The 27,785-nt window shown below is 34.9% G+C and overlaps 1 protein-coding gene across 2 annotated transcripts in view; it reads left to right on the top strand.

Annotated features, from left to right (window-relative positions):
* Positions 1–27,232, top strand: part of LOC148605948 (lymphocyte antigen 75-like) — a 76,210-nt gene extending 48,978 nt beyond the window's left edge. For both annotated transcript variants that reach the window (XM_088547630.1, XM_088547631.1), the window contains exons 33-49: positions 456–604; positions 1,039–1,235; positions 3,102–3,232; positions 3,553–3,614; positions 4,113–4,280; positions 6,471–6,521; positions 10,632–10,887; positions 12,215–12,315; positions 12,897–13,151; positions 14,248–14,393; positions 15,209–15,308; positions 16,730–16,980; positions 18,223–18,397; positions 22,282–22,542; positions 23,875–24,054; positions 24,724–24,957; positions 26,512–27,232. In XM_088547630.1, the coding sequence (XP_088403756.1) occupies positions 456–604; positions 1,039–1,235; positions 3,102–3,232; positions 3,553–3,614; positions 4,113–4,280; positions 6,471–6,521; positions 10,632–10,887; positions 12,215–12,315; positions 12,897–13,151; positions 14,248–14,393; positions 15,209–15,308; positions 16,730–16,980; positions 18,223–18,397; positions 22,282–22,542; positions 23,875–24,054; positions 24,724–24,957; positions 26,512–26,735 (2,941 nt within the window). In that variant the 3' untranslated portion in view covers positions 26,736–27,232. The remainder of the gene's footprint in view (positions 1–455; positions 605–1,038; positions 1,236–3,101; positions 3,233–3,552; positions 3,615–4,112; positions 4,281–6,470; positions 6,522–10,631; positions 10,888–12,214; positions 12,316–12,896; positions 13,152–14,247; positions 14,394–15,208; positions 15,309–16,729; positions 16,981–18,222; positions 18,398–22,281; positions 22,543–23,874; positions 24,055–24,723; positions 24,958–26,511) is intronic.
* The last annotated feature ends 553 nt before the right edge of the window (positions 27,233–27,785 follow it).

The following is a 27,785-nucleotide window of genomic DNA, read 5'->3' as shown; positions in this document are numbered from 1 at the left end:
ACTCAAGGGAATTAGATGAAATTTGAAGGAAGATTGGGCATCATATGTACATGTACATGATCGTCTGAATATAGCTGAAATATTGCTGCTCGGACGTTAAACCCCAACAAACAAACAAACATGTACATGGTAGAATATACTGGTAGTTACTGTTGGAGGACTTACAGTTTATAATTAACTTCATTTGTAGCAGGTGGTATTCTCTTTGTGAGCTTGCTCTGTGGACTGATGTTAACTTTTTGAGAGCTTTTTCATATCAGACAGGTTGAAGAAAATTTCACTTGCCCCAAGTAATGACTTGGTTGTTCTTTTCTAATAATCCTTGTTAAAAATTTCGGAGTAATTTAGTGGTCAATTTTACTTGTCTAAACAATAGAACTGCCTTTATTGTCATCATATCCTGATTCACAGTATTTTTAGTCATATAAATCAACAACATTGTACATTTTTTCCAGGTTTGAGCAAGCTTTTCTTTCCAGTAGTTTGACAGGAAAATCTGGGCTTTACTGGACTGATGCAACTGACCTACAATCTCCTGGAACCTTTAAAAACTTTGACACTAATAAGATTGTGTCCTACACAAACTGGGGACCAAATAGACCAGGTAATAAATACATTTCATTAATTTATTTTTACAGTAAGAATTGAGGAAGCTGTGATGCAAGGATTGATTGATTGATTGTTGGGTTTTAATGTCGGAGCAGCAATATTTCAGATATATTGAGACGATGAACATTAAATGGATGATAAAATGAACATGAAATGAAAAAAAGAGATGGGACACAAGGATAATAGTGTCGAAAAATTTTGATTGCCTCTAGAAAAAGGGAGGGATGGGTAAGGTTGGGCAATTTAGCCTCCTGTGGGCAGAGCGCCTAGCCCCCAGCTAGGTTTCTGAGCACTATTTAGTTGCCTTATACGACAAGCTTAGCGCTGCTGCAGGCCTATTTTTTTGACACCCAGACCTGCACGGTGCAAGGAAAAAAAAATTCACATTACATCTTATAGTGTTGAAAATGTTTTTCGTGTTTCTTTCAGGGACCAATTACACATGTGTAGCAATGCAGACAATGACACCTGCGGGGTTGTGGATAGATACTGCATGTGGCAACCCAGCTGGAGCAGTATGTGAGAAAATGGCCACTGGGAAAACTTCACCTGCCCCACCAACCACAACACCAGCTCCAATTCCCTGTCCTGATGCTTGGACTGAAATTAACAATTTCTGTTACCAGGTAATTTTAACTCATTACATGAAAACCTCAAATTTCTACTGTATATGTTTCTCATCCTCTCAAGACATACAAATGTATTTATCAATATTTTAATTTTTTGTGAAATTCAGATTAGTTCAGTGTTATTGATCAACATAGTCCATTTAGAATAACATAACTCCGTATTTTAGCCATGCCCCCTAACTACAGAACTATTTCAATGGGGGATTCGAGTACGCTAAAAGTGTGCATGTAATTTACAGGTGGTGCAATGGATTGACAGTTGACAGTGATCTGTGTTAAAAAAATGTTTTCAATTTATAACAATAATATATTGTGATTTTACAGTGGAACCCCCATAAACCGGCCCCTCTGAAAACCGGATTCCTCTGAAAACCGTACATTTATTTTTGGTCCAGAATTAACGCCTATATATTCAAGTAAAAAAGTCATCTGAATACCGGCCCCTCTAAATTCCGAATTCCGGCCGTACATTCTGGGACGAAACATATGTTTTCATACAATATTGACCTCTTAAAACAAAATCTGTTTACCTGAGAAATCGGTGAACCGTGTTACCTGTCACTCTGTGTATTGATTATTGATTGACATATTTTACTTGTAAACCATTGCCGCCGCACTATTTACCTTGTTACGTAAACATGTCATACAGGTGCAAATCGTAATTAAATGTAATTATCAAACATCAAAACATAATAATTAAAACAAATCGACTTGTTAAGATAATGATTAAAAAGCAATTTAGCTTGCACACACAATGATCGGCGTGGTTTACGACATGTATATTTTTAATTTGTTTGTAAACCCTTGAATATCAAACGGTTTTGTAAAAGCAAACTTCATTTGATTTAAACAACTTTTCCGACCGCGGTGCATTCTTTTGTCTTATGAGTAAATGAAATTAAATTTATGGTTTCATTTCATTTGGTTATAAATTTTGAGCGTTAATAAATTAAAATCATAACTAAATATTTCGTTTTACTTGCTAGTTCAGTTACTGCTAAAATTATTCATTTCATGTTAAAATGTCTAAACCGCCTGCTAAACGTCGCCGCATGGAACTTACTCTTGAAGACAAAAATAATTTGATAAAAGAGTCTGAAAAGTATCCTAAACCATCTCAGAAATCTTTAAGCGAGAAATTCGGCATAGGCAAAACAACAGTTTCCGATATTCTGAAACGCAAGTCCGAGTATCTTGGCAATTTTGAAAATAATGACAATCTTCAGAAGTTCAGATTTGCAACTAAAAGTAAGCATGACAATTTCACATACGAAATGAAGAGGTCTTATCCACGTGGTCTTATCATGCTTTGTACATTTAAACGCTGACACAGATATACAGGTATTTCAAGGTCAGTGACCCCCGGTATCGATGTATTTATGGTATTCTACAAATAAACTTGTAAAATAACAACAACATGGATAAAAATATTTATTCAATGAAACATACATGTATTACAAAAAAAACATTTGAAAAGATACAATGCACTGCACAAACCGTCAGCATGCTTTAAAAATGAAATGAGGGTATTTTGCAGACATAGATTAATCAGCGTTGTATACATCCGGAACCAGTTTCCACACCAACAACGTCAATTTCCGGTACCTCTGGAAACCGGACCCTCTGAAAACCGGCCGATTTCGTCAGTCCCAGTGATGGCCGGTTTACAGAGGTTGCACTGTATTTTTGTTTTCTGGTATTTTTGAATTAATATATTAGTATTGTTTTCAATTGTTGGTTAGATTATGGGATTTGAACGACTTCGGGTCGGTTTATGCTGAAAAAACTGCAAAGTGGTTTAAATAATTTTATTGTACATCATCACTTATCCGACTGCAATCAATCTATCATGTGTCTTTCTAGGTAAATGCTGTGACTGTAGGCCATCAAAAGCCATACCAGGATGCTGACAAGGACTGTAGAATACAGGGGGCACAGCTTGCTAGTTTCCATAATAGTAGTGACTTTAATGCACTCTGGAAATTCTACCTGCTGTAGGTGTAAAAATACATAATATTTGGTCGTTTGTTGTTTTATTCCTTCACAGATTAAACAAAAATTCAACTGTTTTGCTTTCAAAGAAGTAAAATATTTGTCATACTTGAAATTTTGTCTGTTTGTCTGTCACACAGGTTTTGCAGCAGGTAGTGGACTGAGTATTTCTGTGGTGGATAGATTTGAAATTTTGTCCGACCGTCTGTCACATTTTTTCTTTTGCTGCAGTATTTCTATGATGGATAGGCTTGATATTTCATTCGTCAGTCTGTTGATCTCACCTACTACAGATGCTATCATTTTTTTTGTTTATTTACAGTGGCACAAATGGCAACTTTTGGTTTGGTTTGAATGCTCTTACTATTGTCAATAAACAAAGAAGTAAGTGGAATTACTGTAGCAGGTAACTCTCGCAGGGTGCTGATTTTGGTGTAGAAAAGCGGTCTGTAAAAATGTCATAATAAATTCCACACAATATTTACTCTTTGCTTAGGGTACACTATACAGTTATATTTAGGCACACTGTTTCACACAACAAGTTGACCCAGTTAAAATTTTGTAAAACTTAAAATTAAAAGTTGAAAGGAGTATGTTCAGAAAATATCAAAATCAGCCCCAAAAACCAGAGAGTAAGTGGTTTTTTGTGGATGTGAAAATTAAAAACAGATGAATGAAATACCACCAACAGTTTAGACTTGTACTTCTATTTGTGTGTACAATGTAAATGGTAGATAAGAGGTTGCTAAAATTGCATTATGCAAAACTAAAATCATCAATTTTTACTACAACATGTACAAAAAACGTGAAATTTTCAAATTGCTTATGAAAACAAAAAAACTTTTTTATATTATTGTGATCTGAGAAATTTGTTTATATCAGAGTATACATGGTCTGATGGAACAGCTCTAAATTACGTCCACTGGGCCCCACGCCAACCTGACAATTACCATGGCACTGAGGACTGTGGAGAGATCTGGTCTGGTAATGGTTTGTGGAATGATGCTAACTGTTTTGCTCGTAGGAACTGGATCTGCAAAATTGCTAAAGGTAAACTCAAGATATATATGTTATTTATGTTTATAATGAATGACTATTACTATTCTATAAATGAGATGTGCATTGGAAAAAAGGCTTTGTATCTGTTTTTATCATAGTCATTTCACAACCTTTTCCAAGAAACAAATAAAACATAATGGCTTTACAGTGTCGTTATATATGTGAACTGGAGTATCAAATGGTGGTTTTTATATTAATAATATCCACCCTCACTCCATATTAATCCTTCAACAAACTCTCTGTGAGAATTTGATGATTTTTGGTTTATATGAGGTGTGATATTGGAAAAAAAACTTTTATTATATTTTGTACTGAGTATATTTTGTGTTCATACCAATATGTGGCAAATCTTATTGTGGAGTTGAACAGCAGTTCCCGACAGTTATATCTCAGTAGCTGGAAAGGCTGAGGAAAGCCCTACCATGAAGCTATATATATTCGTGGGTAATTTTATTTAAGGTTTTGCCTATGAGGGACGGAACTATGACCAACAGGAGTACTAGACTTCATATTACATATGCATCTGGGTTAAAAATTCAGACAATTGCTTCTTAGCTGCATATGGCATTTTTTAGATACTTAAAAATGCTGCATTTTTTGGCCTGTCCCAAGTCAGGAATTTATGGCCTCTCTATGTCTAGTTTCATTTTCACCTTTAGTTTACTTTTTATGTTACTTGAGGATGAGTAATCAAGGGAACCAAGGTTATAGCGGTGATCAAAAGAATGTAATCCAGGGAAAAAGACCAGACATTGAAAACAGAGACACACAACAAAGAACATAAAGTAACTAAAATCATACATACAAAGTAACGAAAGTAAATGAGCAACTCGGACTCCACTAAAAACTGGGAGCATGGACCAGGTGCATCGGTAGGGTAAGCGTCCTCTGCTTTTCTAGAAACACCTGATATAAGGATATAAGGGCAACTCATACCTTGATGTTTTGGGGTCAGCTGCAGCTGCAGCCTGCCCTGTGGTATGAGGGTTTTCTCTTCTTTTATTGAAGATCAAAGGGTGGCTTTCAGCTGACATTTTCATTCTGATGGGGTTGTTGTCTCTTTAGCATATACACCACACCTATTCTTATTGTATTAGTATCTCACTTCTGACGGAAAAATTTTGACCCATACATGTTTCACAGGTTGCTTACCCTACCGTTGCACCTGGTCCATGCTCCCAGTTTTAAGTTGAGTCCGAGTTGCTCATTTCCTTTTGTTACTTTGTATGTATGATTTTAGTTACTTTGTGTTCTTTGTTGTGTGTGTCTGTTTTCCATGTCTGGTCTTTGTCCCTGGATTACATTCTTCTGATTACCGCTATAACCTTAGTTCCCTTGATTACTCTTCCATGTCTGGTCTTTGTCCCTGGATTACATTCTTTTGATTACCGCTATAACCTTGGTTCTCTTGATTATTCTTTCACAGCATTTACATACACAGGACATCACCAACTACATCAAATTTTAGTTTATATTTCTTCAATTTTTTGTTAGTGCTTGGAATTTAAAATTCATGAATATAATGAGGTAGACCTAGGGTAAGGGAGACAACTCTTAAAAATCATTGAAACCTTTGTATGCAGCATTTTATATCCATCTTAAGTAAGCATCTAATTAACTTGGATTGATTCTATTCTGCTTCAAACAAAAGCTTGATAGGCTTTGATGAAATTGAATATGATACAAACATATCCAAGGTCTACCTCCTTAATTTTCAAAAGCATCAAGTTTTTTTTACAAAGACTACAAGAAAGGATATTCTCTTCAGAGCATTAAAAATTACTGGAATTTGTCATTATTTATTTTTAAAGCAAAATACTACATAAAAGATTTTGCATTGTTACCAAACAGTTTCTGTTTGATTGTCTATTGTTTTAACCAACCAGTGAGTAGTCCTGTGAAAGTACTTTAATTCGTGGATACCAATTTTCATGGATCTGGGAAGAAACACAAGTTTGTGGATTCTTGAATTTGTGGTTTTGAAATTTTCAGTATATGCATCATTGGCAATCTACTATTAGTTGGGAGCCAAATTTCATGGTTTGACCTACCCACGAAAACCATAAAAGTTAGTACCCCACGAACAATAGTATCTGGTACTATCACAGTAGGCTATTTTGTTCAAAATCAAACATAGAGTGATAACCTAATAGCTGATCTGAAATATATGTTTTATCTCAGGTGCCAGGATCAGTTCCAGAATGATTGACAGAGCTCCTACTGGTGGTCCACGTAAGTATTCAGGGGCAGATCCAGGATTTGAGTTTAGGGGGGCCATTAATTGAATTAAATGCCGTGCAAAGCAAGGCAAATAATATTATGGGATGAAACTTGTGGTGAAAAATTAAGATTTCATGCAAACATTCTTTTTTCTTACCGATTTATTGGGGCGTATGCCCGGCACACCCATCCTTGGATCCGCACTTGGTATTGGTACAGTTTAGTTGTAAAAATTGGGATCTTTCAAGGAATATTTCTAGTATACAGCTTATTAACTACCATTCTGTGTAAAAATCAGGCAATGAGTGACACATCATTTTTTTTTCAATTTGGTCTTTTTTTGAAAAAAGCTTCAAAAATATTCAATACATCTAAAAAACAATCGAAAAGCTATTAAGATTTATCCTGAAGCATCTGTTACATAGATATTTTTTACTGCTTATATAGGGAAAATATGCAGGAAATTTTTCCCGCCATTTTACCTCAATTTTACCTGAATCTGACCTTTCAATATCGTAGAAAGGCAAAATTTGCAAACACTTCAATAGTAATTTACGGAGATTACAATGTATAAATACTTTGATAATGCAATAAAACAATCTCTGGGTTTCTTTTCTCTGTGTACCACATCTTAAACCCATGTTGCCTGATTCTTAGACAGAGAACGAAGTACTTAAAAATCTTGCTAAAATATACCACAATGTGATTATATTAGTTTTCATATACCAATTCTTGCTATTTTCATTATTTTCATGGCTGACAGATAAACATAAGAAATTGTGCTCACAAAATAGATTTTTATTAAAGGCCAAAGATACACTAATCATTTTGAAACCTTGATTTTGTGAAATGTACAGAATCCAGGAAAAAAAAACATATGTTTACGGTAACACTTTTATTTTGTTAATGTGATTTAGAAAACATGGATTGATTTTATTCTCCTGATATTTAGCAGATTTCCTTTTATCTAATCCTGACTTTCCCTTTTCATTTAAATTATTTCTCCACTCTCTATGGTAAAATTTATTTTGCTAAAGTAGAGAAATAATTTTAACCCCTCGTTACTGAAGTCAATCAATATTTCTTTATTTTATCTCATTTTATTTATATTTTGTTCCTTTTTACCTTGTAAATGTAGCTACTTTTCATTTATTTATTATTCATGCAATGATTTAACCAATCCTGGGCCTGGTTTCATAAAAAATTCTCAAATTGAGATTTTCTTCAAATCTTCAATTTCGTGTGATCTGATTGGCTGAAATTTGAGTTGAGGAGGATTTTGAGGAAAATCTCAGTTTGAGATGTTTTATGAAACTGGCCCTTGACACTGTACAAAAAATGTATACCTTATTACTACATAATGACACTACATTGATTATACCTTGCACTTCTTCCTCATGTTTTAATTGTTTATTTTCAGGCTTCAGAAAAAGGGCTTATTTTACACCTTCACGACACCAACCAATCCTACGCCAGCGTCACTTAACCTTTAATGTGCCATTAATTCAATTCACTTCCACCACTGCACCATCACCTCAACCCACTCAAGGTAGATAAGTATTTTTGTGAATACAAGAGGCAGATTTTGGCTGGAAATTGATATGAATGGACTTCCAAAATTTCTGCAATACTTTTCACAAAAATCTTACGTGTGAAATAAATTGTAAGTTATGACGTCAAAACAGCTCAAAGTGTTGTGATGTCATAACTTACGACAGATTTTAAACTTACAATTTTTTATGTAATCGGCTACTGGTTCACACTGGTTTCCTGTTTTTATTCAGAGATTGGTTTTGGCAGGTTTCACTGTAAGTAAACCTCAGTTGCATTATGAAGTGAAAATATCGAGACAGTTTACTTACAACTTTTTAAAAAAAATAAGCAGTGTTCATTCCAGACCTTACACCATTGGCGTAAATATTATATGTATGGCGCACAAAAAATGTGCCACTTAGCCCCTACAGTCGCACAGTACTCCGTAGGTCAATCTCTGAATTTTCAGATTCAGTTCTGGGTTTGGACGCTTTTCTGTTATTTAAAGCGCCAATAGCCTTGACCATAAGAGGGGAATTTTCGGATAAAAATTACTTGGGGAAAATGCAGGCGTTGCCACAGGGACATGATCTTTATCTCTGACCCTGCTGATGGCACCCAATAAATGACAGATGAGCCAACTGACTGAAAACAAATGGAACGGCTGGGAATCTAGAGAATTTTGAGTAAATTGGAAAACTGAATGTCAATACAATCCTGACGAGAATAGAAAGGTTCTAAGTGGAGCTGAAACATCAAAATGAATGACATTTTGAATCAGCGAAATGCCATAATAAATAAACAACATCAACTAATATTTTATTCATTTTAGGTGTATACCTCTCACCTGAAAATTAAACTATAAAGTGTATACAAACATGAGGCAAACTTATCTGTTGGTTGTACCTCTCCTGTTACCTAAAAATGACCACCTATCATACTGCCTTAATGGCCCCATTTTATTTGAAAATGACCCCCGTTTTACTGACAAGGGGGTCACTGGCCCTCTCGTGCAGTTTTCTGGAATGAACACTAAATAGGTAATGTCAATACTTTACGTAGAAACATCACTTTTCAAATGAAGAGCCGTATTTGATTTGTTTTTGTGATGACCTCAGGTCTAAATTACTTGTACAATACTTCAACCGAACCTGAGCATTTTAGGGAAATTTTTGTCACAAAAATTACAGTATTTGTCATATTAGAAAAGAAATAGTTCCTTCTGGGGGTAGATTTGTACTCATTTTAACATGGGTTTGGCATTTATGTTCTCATTTAACACCTCGCTGTCACTAAGCGTTAAATAATCGAATATAAATGAATTACCCATGTTAAAATGAGTACAAATCTACTCCCTCCATGAATGATTTCTTAATTAATTTTTAAACATAGGATAATCTTATTTTTGTGAAAAACATAAGTCAACTGAAACATATGATTAATATATCAAGCACGATTTAAGGAATAAATCATGGAAACTTCATTTTATCATTGTATTACCTCAGGCAAGTCATTTATGTCACATTACTTAACCATCAGCAATAAAATGATGTTTCCCTGATGTATTTTAATTCTTATAGGACAAGTTTATTCATGTTTTTCAAAGACGCAGCCTATATAAGTGGGAACCATTTTATGGCAAAAGTTCTGTTGTGACGTTCATAAAGTTCGGTAAAATGTTTATCAAAGTTTTACCATACCAGTTGTCTGAAGAGCTTTGAAGCACATCAATTTTATGAGAATCATAAGCGAACAAAGCTCACTCCTAAATGTATAGAAATTTGTCTTAAAATTCATCATACCGACACTTGAGAAACTTTTGTCCAATGCAAAACACTACATCGGGATACATTAAAGCTTCAGAAATAGTAAAAATACAGGCTAGACCAAACGTTTAAAAAACATCTGTTATTTTTCAAAAATGTTACTTCCTGTTGGAAAGATCTTGATAAAACCCTGCAATCGACATCAAACCCAGAACAGTTCTTCCAATATTTTTTTTACTAATTTGCCATCTCCCACTTATTATCTATGAAAAATTTCTTAACAACTTGACAAAATGATAAATGGCATGAAGTCTAATTAGTTGGAACCTTCGGACTTTACTCACACTTAAAGCCCATTGCCTTCCTCACATTATGATTTTGCTTATGGTACTTGAACTTGCACTGATCATTTCAGGTATAGGGTATGTAAGTCTTGTCATGTGACCCCGTGATTTCACAAGAATGGATCCTAATCTACTATTCAAAAGCATAGAGATTTGTCATTTAGAGAGCGTTGAGTTCAGTGTTAAGGGCAAAAATCTTCCTGTGTAAAAAATACTGATAAATATGATAAATAACTATTTCTACACGATAAATGTGTAAGAAAAACATAAACTAGAAGATTTTGCATTGTTATACAGCGTTTCGAGTACCTGGAAGTAAACAATAAAATACAGGTTGGGCTTCGGTTTCAATATGTTCTACATTGAAATTGCAGTAAAGAAAATGAAACTAGAACGAGACTTACATACCCTATTGTACATGTTTTTATCTTCCTGATCTTTACATTGAATGGTACTGCATATTTCATTATCAATTACAGCTGGAGAATGCCAGAGAACCATGGGGTTGATTAACTGGCAGAGTTACAATGGCCACTGCTACATTGTCCAAGATGGCTCTGGCGACAATGCCAAGACATGGCGAGAGGCAAGAAAATATTGCAGCCAATACAATGCTGACCTGGTGTCTATAACCTCTATATCTGAACAACTTTATGTCCAGTCTATAGCAGCCAATATTTCATCTAGAGCTCTTTGGACTGGCTTCAGTGAAATAGACTTTAAATATGGTTATGGGTTAGTATTCTTTCCTTTATCATCAGATTGCTATAAAGCTAATAGTAGAAGATGTATTGTTTTGGTTATTGTTGGAACATTTTTAGACAAAAACACTTGCTGAGCTGTTTATAAAATGTCAAATAACTTCTGAAATCACGAGCTTGTTTGGTATCAATGATATAATTTGGTTGAAGGTAAGTATTTTGGTTTGTTTGTTCTATTTATTTTGTATAAATAGATGTGGTACAGTACCTGAACCGATCCGTGCAAAAAAATTGCGATTGGTCATTGATCAACGATCAGTTTCCGGTCGGTCATCAGTCCGTCAAACCGATCCATTTAACTGGTGATCGCATCACGTGACCACAGTGCGGTCAATGTATTTTACGGTTTTTGTCGTTTTCTTTTTCAATGTTACACATATTTACATAATGTTATATATTTAAACATCAATTTATACTTTTATTCTACATTTCTTTTATTCAAAACATATCTTACGTCATTTTACATAACAAAACTGCAATCAGATCATTCAGCGGCCATCAGTCATCAATCCCTCAATGATCTATCAGTCTCAATCAGTCAACGGTCATCAATCTGTCAAATTGTTGCGCATTTTAGTTCAAGGACTGTATGTTTACTGTGATGTCATTAACATTAATTTAGTGGCTGCCAACAATTCAGATAATCTCTTAATAAATAACATTTTACTTCAGGATGAATTCTAAATTTGTAATGGAATCAATTTATATAAATAAAATTATATGAATTGGTTTTTTTTGGTTTTTTTTTTAAATTTTTACCAATTTATGCTTGCATATAAACAAACTTAGGGACAATTTAGTTTGTTTATAAATATAATCGCTTCACAGTCATCATTGTTTATGATGTGTAAACTACCCTAAAGTTAGTCATATCACATGAATTGGTCACAAAATTTGAAAAATTCCATCCTTAAATGTTTTAACTAAGAGTGAGTCCACTTTATCCTTATTATATCAAGGGCTGGCCATTACATTGGTTATTATAATCCCCACATCAAAGTGTACCTGTTAACCCTCCCACATTAGGGTGAAGACTCCCAAAAAAAATTAGGATCTTCCACTTAAAAGTGTAATATTTGTGGAAGGTTTTTGGTTAGATTTTCTGTGAAAAAACAATTATTAAATTTGTACATAATAAACTAGCTCTCACATGAAATGTTCCAAAGGTTAAGAGGTATGATCAAGTTTGGAGGTTATAGAAATCGCATTGTCAGTCTGTCTGTCTGTCTTTGTATGTTTATCTGTTGAGTGCAACTATTTCTTAACCCCTCTTTCACTGTGTATTTTGTTTTGTTTTACAGATGGTCTGACGGAAGCGTTCCACGCTACATGAACTGGAACAAAGGCGAACCTAATGATTTTGCTGGTGCTGAGGACTGTGTAGAACTAATGGTCTATAATGGTCAGTTGTTACAGGGGGATTACATGGCTATGTAGAATGTATGGTCTATAATGGTCAGTTAATATGGGGAAAGGGGAAACTACATAGCTATGTAGAACTTATGGTCTACAATGATCACTTAATGTAGGGGAAAATTTAAATGGGATGGGTAATACTATGAGGATGGAAGACATTTTACTACCCTAAACTGTGTTTACAATGCTTCTTTCATTGTCCATGAATTTTGCCTGATTATATCATGAAATCACTCGTCCATATGTCCCTCTGGATTGATTGATTGATTGCAAATTTGGTATGTGGCTTTATATAGATGTTATTGATTCTGGTTCTCATCTAATACCAACTTTCCGTTCCATGAGACCTGCACATTTTTTGCTATGGATATAGAATGAAAGAGAAAATATGCGTTACCAAAATCTTGGCTTCCACTGGACAGATTGATATCAAATTTTGCATGTGGCATTATGTAGATGTTATAAGTGATTTTGATTCCTGTCTGATATTAACTTCCTGTATGAAATGGTATACTTAGCACAACAATGAGTGCAACCTATGTTTTTTTACCAAGATGTCTTTTATAGGCAAATGGAATGATGCTCATTGTGCAGAAAAGAAAGGTTTTATATGTGAAAGATCCAATACAACTCCAAAACCCACCACTTTAGCACCATTGATGCAAGGAAACTGCCCATCAGGTTTCAGGGCTCTTAGAAACAAATGTTACCGGGTCTTCACTACTCCTAAAAATTTTACTGATGCTGATAAGGCCTGCCAGGCACTAGGTGGGAGACAGAAGGGGTACCATCTAGCCAGTATCAGCAACATATTTGAAAATGGTAAGTTTCTTAAAATAAAACTACAAAATGACTTTGTTTTACATTTCCAATACAAATAGAAATAGGATATGTGATATCATTGCTAGTGAGACAGTCATCCACCAAAAGCCAAGCAATGAAAAATTGAGTTTCTCAAACATAGTAAACAAAAATGCACACAATTAAAATTCAAAAGGCATTCAAGTAAACTATACTAAACTGGTTCCAAGTTTTGAGTGACCTAAGAATCATGCAGAGGGGTATTTAAAATTGAACTGTCCAAAAGCGATTTTTTTTTTCAAATTACTCAAAGTCAGTAGTTTGTTTTTTATTTTTTATTTTTTCTGCATCAGACACATAGAGGAATGCATTAATAACTATCTTGGTTCATCCCAGGCTATTCATGGGTGGGTCTGCCCCACCCTTAAATCTGGCAGTCCCACCCATCAATTCTGAGCTAAACCCTTATATTTTAGAAAATTGATAACAAAACCATATTTTTAAGCAAATACATATAAATATTGAGTAGGAAATTACATATTTTTTGTTGAAACAAAATATAAGCCAAGTCCATGAAATCAGATTTAGGGACCTCTGAAATGTTTGAAAACTTTGATTGGACATTTCAAATACATGTACTACGAACATGGAACATAGTTTGATTTCCCCAACACTTGAATTTTAATCTGTGGTGGTCCCTGACCAAGCATTGTCCCTTGGTGGCTATTGCAGATATACAACTAAATGGTGTCAATAGGTTGGATTTCAATATTGATCATTTTATAGGCTGCTTCTATGCTAGATAACCTTGTCTTGTTTCCATGGTCTCAGTGTCAGACATCTGTTGTCGTACGTCTTGGTACATGTATTTGTGTATTAAATCATAATTTTTTTTTTTTTTTTTTTTTTTTATTATTGCCCTCTCCCCCTCCCCAGATTGGTGATTAGTACAAGAAAATAGATGGATTGATCTTAAATTGACTTTGATGCTTCATATAGATGAGGTATACCATGTAAAAGATTTTTGTTGCTCTAGATCTCCAATATCAACTTCCTGTACAAGTGTGGGTAAGCTAAGTACAACAACACATGCAACTTCCTGTTTTTAATTTTTCAGCCTTTGTGACTACCATACTCCAGAACACTGGTGTAGAACCATGGATTGGTCTACAACAGCATTACGATAAAAGTTATTACTGGATTGATAACACTGAGGTCAAATTTACAAACTGGGACAAAGGTCAACCAAATTCCTATGGTGGGGTATGTATAGGTCAAGGAGTTGATTGTATGCGACACATTCTGTGGTTGTACAAGGTTCATAAGTAAAACATAAATTATGCAGATTAAAAATATTTTTAGGATATAAAATGGAAAATTGTCCCTCTTCAGGCATTAAATGAAGTAATGACTGGTACCTTTTTATACCTTGCCACACAAAATGGCAAGGTAATTTGTGATACTGTCCGAAAAAATGCATGCCTGTCTGTCCCTCTGTCCCTCAACAGTTTCCTGATGATAATTTTAGAAGATATAGAAGGATCTTTTTGAAACTTTACTTTACTTTACTTATTTAGTATCATGAACTATAGATCAAGTTTGAATTTCTGTTTGATCGCATAGTTTACACTTAAGTCTATTTTGTATTGTTTGTATCCCCAAATATTTTTGGATGGATTGGAGTTATCTTTCTTTGAATATAAAGAAGTAGTTGAGTTGTATCTTTTATTCCCATGTGATGATTTGTAATTAAGCATGTGTCCATAGATTTTAAATATGACACCTTGTATCAGGGTATCATGTCATGTCCCATTTGATGCCTTATTTTTGAACGGGAAATTGGAATATTAACTTTGAAATGTCTCTATCATAATTTATCAACCTGAGAAAATTTGATAGGGGCGGAGTGTCAGGAATGTCCTACATATGTAGATCCCCTGGACTTGTTTTTCCTCAAGTGGATCATTAGTTTGAAACTTTGAAAGTCTGTTACCTTGAACTCTTGAAAGTAGGTTGAACTTCTCCAAATGTAGGTCATTAAAGAGGTTATTCTTATTCTTTTTATTATGTATTTTCAGGCCAGTTGTGTACAGATATATAGTGCAACACACAATGCAGGAAAGTGGGCAGTCATTCCTTGCAATGTTCTCCAAGGTTACATATGTGCTACAAATAAAAGTAAGTTTTCTTTACTTAAAGGGTAACTTTTTAAGTAGCACTCCAGCTAAGAATCATGCAAAATATGATTCATTGGTGAAAAGCCTACATATTTTTATTTTTTATATTATGTTTGAATTGCCATAGCAAACAGAAATTAACATTTGGTTTTTCATATAATCCGTGTTCTTAGAAGATAAAAATTATATAGAATGCACTGTAGATTTCAAAATTAAGGGAGATTACTCTGCAAATTACACTCAAATACAATAGAATCTATTGGATTTTCAATGTTGATTATCTTCTAAGAGCTGGTAGATTAGAATGAATAATTACACATTTCATAATATAGATCCATAAAACAACTTAATTACAAAAATAAAAATGTGTAGCCTTTTTTGGGATGTATCACTTTTTTCAGATTTTGCATGATTCTTACAAAGACATCTACTTAATGATACAGTATGATGTATTTATATGTTACATGTTCAGATACTGTCTTGTTATGCATATTATGTAAGGCACTAAAATCTTATATATGTACTGCATTATAGTCACATGACATTTATGTAGCTTGTAAATTTTTTGTACTTAGACAGTGATTTTACATGCTCTTGCACAACTACGCTGACTGTTTGTACCATACTAAACTTAAAATAGTTAGGTTTCCAGAACAGGGTTATGTTGGTACAAGATTGAAGTCATCACTACAAAAGTATTATGGTGGTAACCATGAATTTGTGGATCGTTACAGTGTATCTATCGGTACCATGGGAACTGAATTGTTCAGTGTCATATTTTACCTTTCCTCTTTCGTCCACCCCAGTCATGACTTTTTATGAGTAACTCAGAGGGTATTCCTAGAAAGGTAGGGGATGCTTACCTTACTGGTTCACCTGGTCCATGCTCCTAGTTTTTAGTGGCATCCAGATTGCTAATTTACTTTTGATATCTTTTTGTCAGGCTTAAATAATTTATAGTTTTTATAGATGTTCTTCTGCTATAATTGTAATGTTGCAAATGTGTGCAACCAATGGATTAAAAGGGGTTAATCAGCCATCAAATCTTGTTTATGGAGCATAATACATATGATCTTAGTATTTTTGGTTGCAGTTTGGTATTAACTTCCTGTGAGAGTTGGGCATGCCTAGTATGACAATGCATGCAACTTATTGTTACAGTGGGAGCATTCATGTCTTATAGCAGACATGATTTTTTTTCCGCTTTTCAGTGGAATTCCGCTATTTCAAATCCGGATTTTACCGTTACCATTCTTTTTTTACTGTATATTCACTTCAAATTTTACCAATTTCCGCATTGTTTGTAGACCTTGTAAAATTGTGTCTGCTTTTAGACACATTTCTCCTACTGTGTATCGACAGATACTAAATGCAATCACTGAGTATTAACTTAAATTAATCAATAAAACTTATGTTTTACAGACCCTTCAATAACAACACCTGAGGCCATCCCTAACCCCTGTCCTGCTGGTTCCCAGTCTTATAACAGTGACTGTTTCCAGTACATCGCCAACAAAAGGACATGGTCTGCTGCACAACAGGACTGTAGATCCAGGCACAGTTACTTAGCAACCATAGCTGGTCCATTTGAGCAGGCCAACCTATTTCTAATGATAAATGATCCGTCTGTAGCCTCCAAATCCTCAGTTTGGATAGGGTTGAATGATATTAATGTAAGTATTTAGTTCGTAGCGCTTTTTTAACCCACTGATTTGAAAGCAGAAGGTATTTAGTGACCATGATGTCCATCTGTCCATTCTTATCCATCCACACCTTTTTCTGAACAGTTTTCTCTGCATCTTCTCATCACAGTTTCCTGATACTTTGAAAGTAGGTTTTATAGGTATGCCAAACTTTGAGATTTGATTTTAGACTCAAGCAAAGTTAACTTTCTCTTTGATGAGTTTTTTATATATTTTGACTAGTTGGTTTCTTTGGGGAACAGTCAAAGGTATCCTTTTTGAGCTTTCCTCACAGTTTTTAGAATTTCTTGTTTGAATGTATATCAGTAAAACCTATTGCAACTGAACCCTTTTGTAATTTAGAATCAATTTGGTTTAACATGCTTACACAGGCAAATATTTTTCATGTGAAGTTCATGTTAATTGAGCTTCACATGAAATTCATGTGAACTTCACATGAAATTAATGTGACTTTCACATGAAATTCACTTAACACGACTTTCATGTTATCAATTCGCGTGAATTTCATGTGAAGACTCGATTCACCTGAATTTAACGTGAAATTTATCACTCAGTTTTTTTGCTCAATTCAGGTGAAAATCATGTGAAATTCATGTGAAAAACATGTGAAATGATTTTTCCTGTGTACAAGGCTAGACCTAGGGTAAGGGACATATCTCTTGAAATCAGTGATTTGTTTTTATCATATTCAATTTTTACATGAGGGTCTGGAGCATAATTTGATTTGGTTCTGCTTCTCTTATCCCCTGCTTTAAATTGATTCAGTCATTTTTGTCCCTTGCTGCTACTCGGAAATCAACTAACCTGTCAAGATCAGTCTCTTTTTGACTCTTCTTTAAAGTTGTTTTATCTCAGTTTAATTGTATCAGTGTTCTAAGATTCCACTTTCCTGTCACCTGGGGCAAGTACAGTGTTGGTGTGGAAAAGTTGATTATTATGCCCAACTTTCCGTTTGGCAAGTAGAAATCTTGAATTTTTAAAAGGATTTGTTTAAAAGTTTTGAAAGCAAACTTCAAGTGTGGGAAAGTTAATCTTTATTTAAAGTTTTCTTGAGGAAACCTAAAATTTTGAAAAATCCTATAACACTGTATATCAGTGTAAAAACTGGACTAATTTCAAAGTCCAAAAGGAATTCAGTTTAGACAAATTTTACTGTACTTTCAGTCATGACTAGTCCTATAAATTGCTTGTTCAATATTCGATCCTTTGTAGAACACTGGGGCCTATACCTGGACTCAGCCTGGTTGGTCAGTCACATATGCAAATTGGGACAGTGGACAGCCAACTCGGTCACCTGGTGGTGGATGTGTGTCATCTAATGTTACGGGACATTGGGCTGATGTACCTTGTAACACACAGTTGCCATATATATGTAAAACAACAACAAGTATGTAAAACATATTTCAGTTCATGGAGTTTTAGGTGGACAATTTTTAAGATTGGGTGTTTCTGGTAATTCATTTTTATTTATCTTGACAATCATAATATACTGTGAAAGTACTATTGTTCGTGAGGTACCAATTTTTATGGTTTTTGTGGGTAGGCCAAACCATGAAATTTGGTTCCACATGAAAAGGACATTCCCATTGATGTGTTTACTGAAAACCTCAAAACCATGAATTTAAGAATTCACAAACTTGTGTTTCTTCCCCAATAAATGAAAATTGGTATCCAAAATTAAAGTTCTTTCACAGTATACTTTATTATTGTTATATCCTTCACTTTTAGGAGGTATATAGTGATAGTGGTGTCTGTACTTCCTTCCCTCCTTTCTACCATTATGTAGAAGGGTACTTTACTCTTATCCATTACTTCTCCTATACCACTGAATTGACTTTTGCAAGAAAAAATCACAGAGTATTTATAACATATTCCCATTGTGCTCCTCTTACTTCAAATCCGAATCAATTTGGAGGTCAAACTTTATAGGTGCTGTTACCAAATGAGTGGGGAGTATAAAGTTAGTGAGCATTGTTAACAGTTTTTCTCTTTATTGGTTTATGTTGAACTATCAAAATCTGAATTACTCTTGAAAATATTACATTCATTACACTCCCATTCAACGAGTGGGTGGTACATTGGAATCACTTTATCCATCTATGTTTTTATCTCAATTATCTCAGCTCATAATGGATGGATTGATTTCAGATACGTTGTGTGGCTTAATATTAATTTGGTATACCAGTACTTTGTAAGTGATCATAGTTGCTGTCCAATGACAACTTCCTGTTTCATGGAACTTTGCCATTTTCTGGGCTGCCATTGTACAGATTGATTCAAATGTGGTACAGTACCTGAACCGATCCCAGCAGCAAAAATTATGATTGATCATTGATCACCAATCAGTTTTCAATCAGTCATTGATCAAACCAATTCATTAAACCAGTGATCGCATCACATGACCACAGAGTGGTCAATATATTTTATGGATTTTGTTGTTTTATTTGTCATTTTTTCGCATTTTAGCATAATGCAGTAGATTTAAACATTAATTAATACTTTTATTTTACATTTGTTTTACATAACAAAACTGCAATCAGATCGGTTATTGATCTGTCACCAATCAATCAGTCAGCCGTCATCGATCCGTCAAATCGTTGTGCGGATCGGTTCAGGGACTATATGTGGCTACATAAATTTGTTGATAGATAAAGCATATGTTGTTAATAATGTTGGTTGCTATCCAATATCAAACTTCCTGTATAAGTGGAGATACCTAGCACAACCATGCATGCAACCTTGTGTATTATCATGATTATACACAGGGGTGGGACCTTGACTTTGTCATTTTTTAATATTGGCAGATGGGGTGACCAATCTTTTATCCATTCCTCCTCCTATACCACTAGATGAATTTAATGAAAATTTCACAGAATCTTTATAACATGTTTCCATTTCAAATTCTGGCTATGAACGGAAAATGCCCACAGCAGTACTAAGCTTGTTGTATAAAGCTACTGAATAGTTCTCAGAACCCTGGCAGCGGCAAGGGCCCTCTACCCACTGGGCAGCTGAGTTGTGTGCCCCAGGTGGTGGAATGAGGTGCCACTTGCATGCTACTTGTTATAGTAGGGAAAACCTTACTGCTAATCATAGTGTTGCACTTTGTTGGGAAAATTGCCACATTCATCACACTTTATAGAACCCTGCTGTGGTATTCAATAGGAGTAGGAGCCTTGGCGTAACTGCTCAACCCTACCCTCCCCACCCTATTTCCAGTGGCAATCTAAATTTGTCAACCCTGTTATCCTTGTGTCTCATCCCAAGTAGGAGCCTTGGCTTAACTGCTCAACCCTACCCTCCCCGCCCTATTTCCAGTGGCAATCTGAATTTGTCAACTCTATTATCCTTGTGTCCCATCCCAAGTAGGAACCTTGGCTTAACTGCTCAACCCTACCCTCCCTGCCCTATTTCCAGTGGCAATCTAAATTTGTCAACCCTATTATCCTTGTGTCCCATCATCCCAAGTAGGAGCCTTGGCTTAACTGCTCAACCCTACCCTCCCCGCCCTATTTCCAGTGGCAATCTAAATTTGTCAACCCTATTATTCTTGTGTCCCATTCCAAGTAGGAGCCTTGGCTTAAATGCTCAACCCTACCCTCCCCACCCTATTTCCAGTGGCAATCTAAATTTGTCAACCCTATTATCCTTGTGTCCCATCCCATTTTTCAATTCATCATCATTTCATGCTAACATTATACATCGTTGTTTTTCCAAAAAAGATGGTACACCTAGATACAAATATATGGTAGAGATTCCTCATACTTTGTAAGAAATTATTCCAAATCATCTTCTAAATATACTGAGGAAGATGTTTACAAAATGCTGGAATTTTTAATCAACAACATATTTGTCCAGTGTTGTGGACGTGTTTTCCAACAAACAGTCGCTTTCCAATGGGAACAAATTGTGCTCCTCTACTTCCTTACCTTTTCCTTCACTCTTATGAGGCTGACTTTATAGCTGATCTGATCCAAAAAAAAGAATATTGTTTAGCTAGATCCTTTAATCTCAGTTTCCGCTATATAGATGACGTATTATCTTTAAACAATCCTAATTTCGGGGATTTGATACATCGCATCTACCCCAAAGAACTTGAGATAAAGGATACTACAGACACTGTGAAGTCAGCCTCATATCTTGACCTACACTTAGAAATCGATGGTAAAGGAAAACTATTGACCAAACTTTACCACAAACGTGATGATTTTTCATTCAAAATTGTCAACTTTCCTTCCATCTGTGGCAACATCCCTTCAGCACCTGCGTATGGAGTGTTCATATCACAACTTAAACGTTATGCCAGAGCTTGCCAAAACTGCATAGACTTTCTGTATTGCGCTAGAACTCTAACAAATAGGCTTCTGCTACAAGATTGAAGTCATTACTAAAGAAGTTTTATGGGCGTCATCATGAACTTGTGAATCGTTATGGTGTATCCATCTGGACCATGAAAACTGATTTTATTCAATGGGTCATAGTTTTCCTTTCCTCATTTGTCTCCCCCGGACTTGACTTTTTACGAGCAACTCGGCGGGTGTTTCTAGAAAAGCAGAGGACGCTTACCCTACCGGTGCACCTGGTCCATGGTCCCAGTTTTCAGTGGAGTCCGAGTTGCCCATTAGCTTTTGTTACTTTGTATGTATGACTTTAGTCACTTTATATTCTTTGTTGTGTATGTCTGTTTTCCATTTCTGGTCTTTGTCCCAGGATTATATTCTTTTGATTACCACTATAACCTTGGTTCCCTTGATTACTCTTTATCATCCATTTCATGTTCATTGCCTGGATATGGCTGAAATATTGCTGCTTGGGCATTAAACACTAATCAATCAATCAATTGGATGTACAAGTACACTGTACAAGCAAAGTAAAGTTCACTAAAATTAGTCTTTAATTATTATGCTGCTTTATGCAGAATTCTAATAAAAGTAATTATTGTAATAACCCTCTACAAGATGTGGCAAGGTATTATCTGATACACTCCTAAAAGTTCCATGTCCATCAAATAATGGAATGGCTAATTTTTTGTTAAACTTTGCACTGTCATCTACTCAGCACAGTAAAAAAAACAAAATCCAAGATGCATTTTTTGAGTTAAGCAATTTTGAACATTTTGCCATCGCCCTTTTGTCATCATTATGTTTGGGGAGGGTGGTAATCACTTAATGTTCCATTAATGCCCTACTTGCCCATTTCCACTTCATTTGTAGACTTTGTTGAATCATGTCAGGATATCAGGATTTCAATATGTAATTTTCATTGGTACAGATCAACCACCTGCCACCCCTCCTCCACCAAATGGGCAGTGCCGAAGTCAAGATTGGATTTCTTATGGAAACAAGTGCTATCGCTTTTATTACCAACAAACATCAATGAAGAGTTATTTGAATGCTGCACTAACTTGTGCACAGCAAACTTCTACCATGATATCTGTACATAGCTCAGATGATAATAAGTTTATTTTGAATATGCTGAAGTCTTTCACTGTACAGTCAGAGGGATTGTGGATTGGACTCCATAAAACTCCAGGTTTGTTCTTATTTTCTATTTTCATAAAATTGAAGATTCAAATTTGGGCCATTCAAAAAATTAATGTAATTTTTGGTTCTCATTTTTCATGGAATGTGATAATAGTGGAAGCAAGCAATTTGTTGCCATGAAAAGTGATGATCATTATTTACATTATTCACAAGAAGAAAAAAAGGTGCTTTCTTTTGTTATGCGCCCGCAAAGTTTTGGGGGTATATAGAATTCACCCTATCTATCTGTCTGTCTGTCCAAACTAATATCTATGCAGCTTGCTGTGTTGTTATGAAACTTTGTTGGATGTTATGTTAACCAGATGGAGATGTGCATACTATCAGGAATTTATGTAATAGAACAAAAGTTATAGAAATGACATCTGTTTGACTTGCACATTTTCAGCAAAGCTTGGTTTCATGTGTTGTCTGAAACTCCTCGTCAGTGAATTGCAGGATTGTTATGACTCAGTAGGGTGTTAAAAATAATATTGGGATGTGCATTTTGCAGGAATTTATGTTCGAACAAGCATTATAGAACAGATGTCTGTTGGAACTTAGGTATTTTTTACCAAACATGGTCTGATGCATTGTCCGCAACTCTACCTTAACAACTTGCAGAAACTCCATTGAGTGTTAGATTACCAGATGGAGATAATTAATCACATCCTGCTATTATGTTCTCAACAAAAAATGGTACTGATTGCTGTTTGGAGTTGGGAGATTTAGAAATGACATCAAATTGTGTATCGAAAGTGCTTAGTCTATCCATCATAAAAATTGTATCCAATATAAATAGTATGTCCAGATTGTTCCCCAAATGTACAAGGTTCAACAGGCTTTGAGGGGTATTAGTTTCGTTAGGGGAAATATCTAGTTTTTTTTTGGTTGTTTATCGTAAAAAATAAGTGATGAGGTACCTTGAAGAAATCAAGAGAGGACCTGAAAGCAAAGAATGTATTTAAGTTGAACCAAAACAATGTTTTGAAGGTCCATTTATGGTTATCAACAGTAGTTGGTCCATAACATTGTTTTTGTGAAGGTTTATTATCAACTGTATTACATTGATCCTGATGCCAAGTCACACCAAAGATTTTAAAAGGTGGTTATCACTACTTCTCCACCAAGTATGCAAAGATAGAGTAATGACTGGTTTGCTCGGAGTCAGAATAATGTGTGCAAGTGGGCTGGCATGCCTGCCCGTGGGCTGTCATTTCTCTGAGCTAGTACAACAGAGATCTGGCTCAGCATGTCAGACTAGCACAAAGCAGGGTCTCAGCAATATTGTTTGCCTAATAGCATTTATCATTGTGAACTTCATTTTCCTTTCAATATATTTTAGGTGGATTTGAGTGGTCTGATCTGACAACTGCGAACTTTATAAACTGGGACACCAACGAACCCTCTAGTAAAGACCAGCGTGGAAATCCCAAGAACTGTGTCCAGATACAGACATGGAATGGAAAATGGGGTGCTGTAGATTGTTCAGATATTAGAGGTTTTGTCTGTGTAAATCAACAAGGTTTGTAAATTTCGATAAACCTGTCTCTTGGTGGGTAAATTATGGTATATCAACATGCTAAAGACTATGAGGGATTTTGATCATTTTTTGCTTTAATAGTTGTCTTTATAGAAGAATACTCCTTTTCAATTTGTTTCGTTTCGTTTTGTTTTCAGATTTACAAATCTGTAATATCTCTACTTACTAAAGTTCATTTACCACAGTGGCAATCATAATTCGTATATATTCAATCATGGGTGTGGCCTTTGTATTCAAATTTCTGTTTTATTTCTTCTTTTGAAGCAGGTGTTTTATAGTATGTAGTAATCAATCTATATGAAAATGAAAGAAATGTAAAATAAAAGTTTAAATTAATGTTTATATCTATTACATTATGTAAATATGTGTAATATTAATAAAGAAAACAACAAAAACAGTAAAATGCATTGACTGCTATGTGGTCACATGATGCCATCACCAGTTAAATGGATCGGTTTGACGGATCGATGGTTTCACCATGTTCTGTGGTGAAACCATGTTCACCGGAAACTGATCGGTGATTGATGACCGATCGCAATTTTTGTCAGAGAATCACTTTTCCTTATCCTTTTGTGTGACATTCTCGGCAATATAGCCCTTATTCACTTTAAAAATTTTGTCTGATTTGACATGTTTATTTTCGTATTTCAGTTTTAGACACGACAGATAAAAACACCCCAGGAGTGGCTACCAATATGAAAACACCACAAATAGGGCCTTCACCCTCTACCATTACACCTCCACTTCCAGGAGTTACTACTCCTAAGCAAGGAGGAACGACCTCAAAGGCGTCTGTTAAACCAGGAAGTAAAACCCCTGGACCTGGTTTTACATTACCAACAGTGAATCCTTACACTGGTCCTACTCAAGCTGCTCATAATCAAGGTAGGCAATCAATAGTTATCTCCCTTTTTAAGTAAATTTACAGCATAATAATCATATGTTGCTCAATTCAATTTCATAAATGAAAAATTATATGATACTTTATCATAGAAACAATAAATGGCAGAAAGGTTTCACACTCAAAGTAAGGTGGTAATATAGATTTTCAGTCAAATCACTTATAACTAAGAACCTCCTTGGTTAATGATTCACAGCCAATTTGTCATTGTGGATGCTAATTTTCATTTTTGATGTCACCATATTTAAACAATTTGACATTCACAAAAAAAAACAAGTAACATGCATATGACATTGTTACTCAAATAGTTCATTTAGGCATAGGTAGGAGGCCACAAAATTGGGTTAATAAATTTTTATACATTATTTTGGAGGTTTCAAATGACAGTGGGTATAAATGACATCTTTTATCAGTTGTTTTAGTAAAATAGTCTATTTCCCTTTTATTACACTGTTGTATTCATACATCATGTCAATTTTCTGAATTTTGATAGGTTCAATACGTGGGTAATATTCTGTTCTATCACATGTCTTAGAGGGTGGTAGTATTTTGTCAATTACCCTCTTGTGAAAAGCTAAATTGGTTCCGTAAATATTAGGTACCAGTTCAATCTTAGTCACTTTGCATTTGAAGGAATCAATATGCACAATTTCCATATCAATAACTGATATAACATCAATCAATAAATGAAATTCAGCAGATATTTTTTGTAGTTATGATGCTAAATCTACTTCAGCACCCAAACTTTTATAACTGTAGTGTCAAGTTAAAAAGTGACTGAGGTTAAAAAAGAAAGTGTTCAAATGAAAATCTATGTCATTGCTGTTAAATTTTCATACACATATAATGAGAATAGATATGGTGAATATGTCAAAACAACAATCCCACTGGGATGAAAATGTCGGCCCAAGGCCACCCATTGGTCTTCACTAAATGACAAGGAAATCGTCATACCATAGGGCAGGTTGAAGCTGCCCCAAGACATTACACACAGATACAACGAAAGAGTTGCCCCTTTATACAGAAGTAACAAAAATAATCTAAAGGTGAAACGGAAACAAGACACACAGAGGCCAGAAATTCCTGACATGGGACTGGCACAAAAAACGCAGCGGGGTTAAATTATGAAGTTATCTTATTGATATTTCTGTTTGAAAGCAAGAAAAAGGTCCATCACAAAAAAGGGGTGTTAATTTGCAGTTTGAAATGAATGCTAAGTTGAAAGAAAACAAAGCAATAATAATAGTGAAAAAAAATGATAAAGACGAAAGACAAACATGAAAACAAATTATTTTTGGGGGCTTAAATTGAATAAGAATGACACAATGGAACATTTATTGTAATAAAATAACATATAGCTGAGAGGATGATTGAGAGTTTGTTACCCCTTGAAAATACACTTGGCTAAGTCTCGGGGTGACAACAATTTTCATTGGGTAACAAACTGCTCTATCACCCTCTTATCTGTGTTATTTGTATAAATTTCATAGTTCAATGTACACATTTCTATGATCATTACCTCTGTTCTTTGTTTTCAGTGAAAACTAACAAAAAGAATGGACTTGGCGCTGGAGGTATAATTGGCATTGTTATAGGTGCCATTATTATTTTAGCTCTACCAACCATTGGACTTATATTCTGGAAACGACGAAATACATCGACTACCTCCATTTTTGGAGGCGAGGGCATTGACAATATAACTTACCAGTTAGAACCGAAGTCAAAAAATGGTGACGTTGACAACACGGAGACAGAATCATAATACTCTTTGTACAATATTGTTTCTTGTTATTTATTTTTTGTTTATTGTTTAGAACTCAAATGGCTGATAAGATCAAGAGCATTACCTTTAATGTTTCTTAAGAAGTCTGAGTGTGTACTAGCTTAGTTCTACCAGCATCTTGTGTCATAGTTATGAATGAGATTTATACTTTATTGAGAAATGGTGGGCTGCACATACATTTGTCTGCTAAAAGAAAGATATATATTCTTCGAAGGCCATAATTACTGCCTTTTAAAAGCTGTTGTAAACACTTTTACACTCTTATTATTTGCCTATGATATTCAATGGACATACAGGACCTGAACCGATCTGTGCAACAACAATTGTTATCAGTCATCGATCCGTCAAACTGATCCATTAAACCTGTGATCGCATCACGTGACCACAGAGCAGTCAATGTATTTTACGGTTTTTGTTGTTTTCTTTGTCAATTTTACACTTGTTTACATAATGCAATAGATTTAAACATCAATCTATACTTTTATTTCACATTTCTTTTATTTCAAACAGATTATCTGTCATTTCACATAACAAAACTGTTGTCAGATTATTCGTCAATCCGTCAGCTATCCATCCGTCAGCGTTCAATATCAGTCAGCGATCATGGATCTGTCAAATCATTGCATGGATCAGTTCAAGGACTGGACTATTGTATATGTTTGTCCTTTCTTTTCATTATCTGAGCTTTGAGCAATTCTAAATCGATTTTTTATTCTTAGTTCTGAGAAAAACATACCTGTTAACCTTTGGAACAGTTCATGTGGAAGGAGTAACAGGTTTGAGAAAAGAGGTACCAGATGCGCTTCAGCATAGCTGTAAATTTCTGCTTTCACAGGTTTAATCTGGTTTTCTTGCTGAACACATCATACATTAGGTTGTATATACTGTTATTTATACACATAAGTCGCAATCACAAAGCCATCAAAACTCTATGAAAACCACATTTAGGCTGATATCTCTACAGAAAAGTTGCCAGCAGGAATAAAGTGAAGAAAATGAAGAAATGCAGAAAAGATAATTTCTTGAGTG

The sequence above is a fragment of the Perna viridis genome, chromosome 10 (genome assembly GCF_037379345.1).
Source record: "Perna viridis isolate PV_CMFRI_1.1 ecotype Kerala chromosome 10, ASM3737934v1, whole genome shotgun sequence".
NCBI classification, from domain to species: Eukaryota; Metazoa; Mollusca; class Bivalvia; order Mytilida; family Mytilidae; genus Perna; species Perna viridis.
The sequence above is the reverse complement of the archived record's forward strand: the minus strand, read 5'-3'. Positions and strand labels throughout refer to the sequence as shown.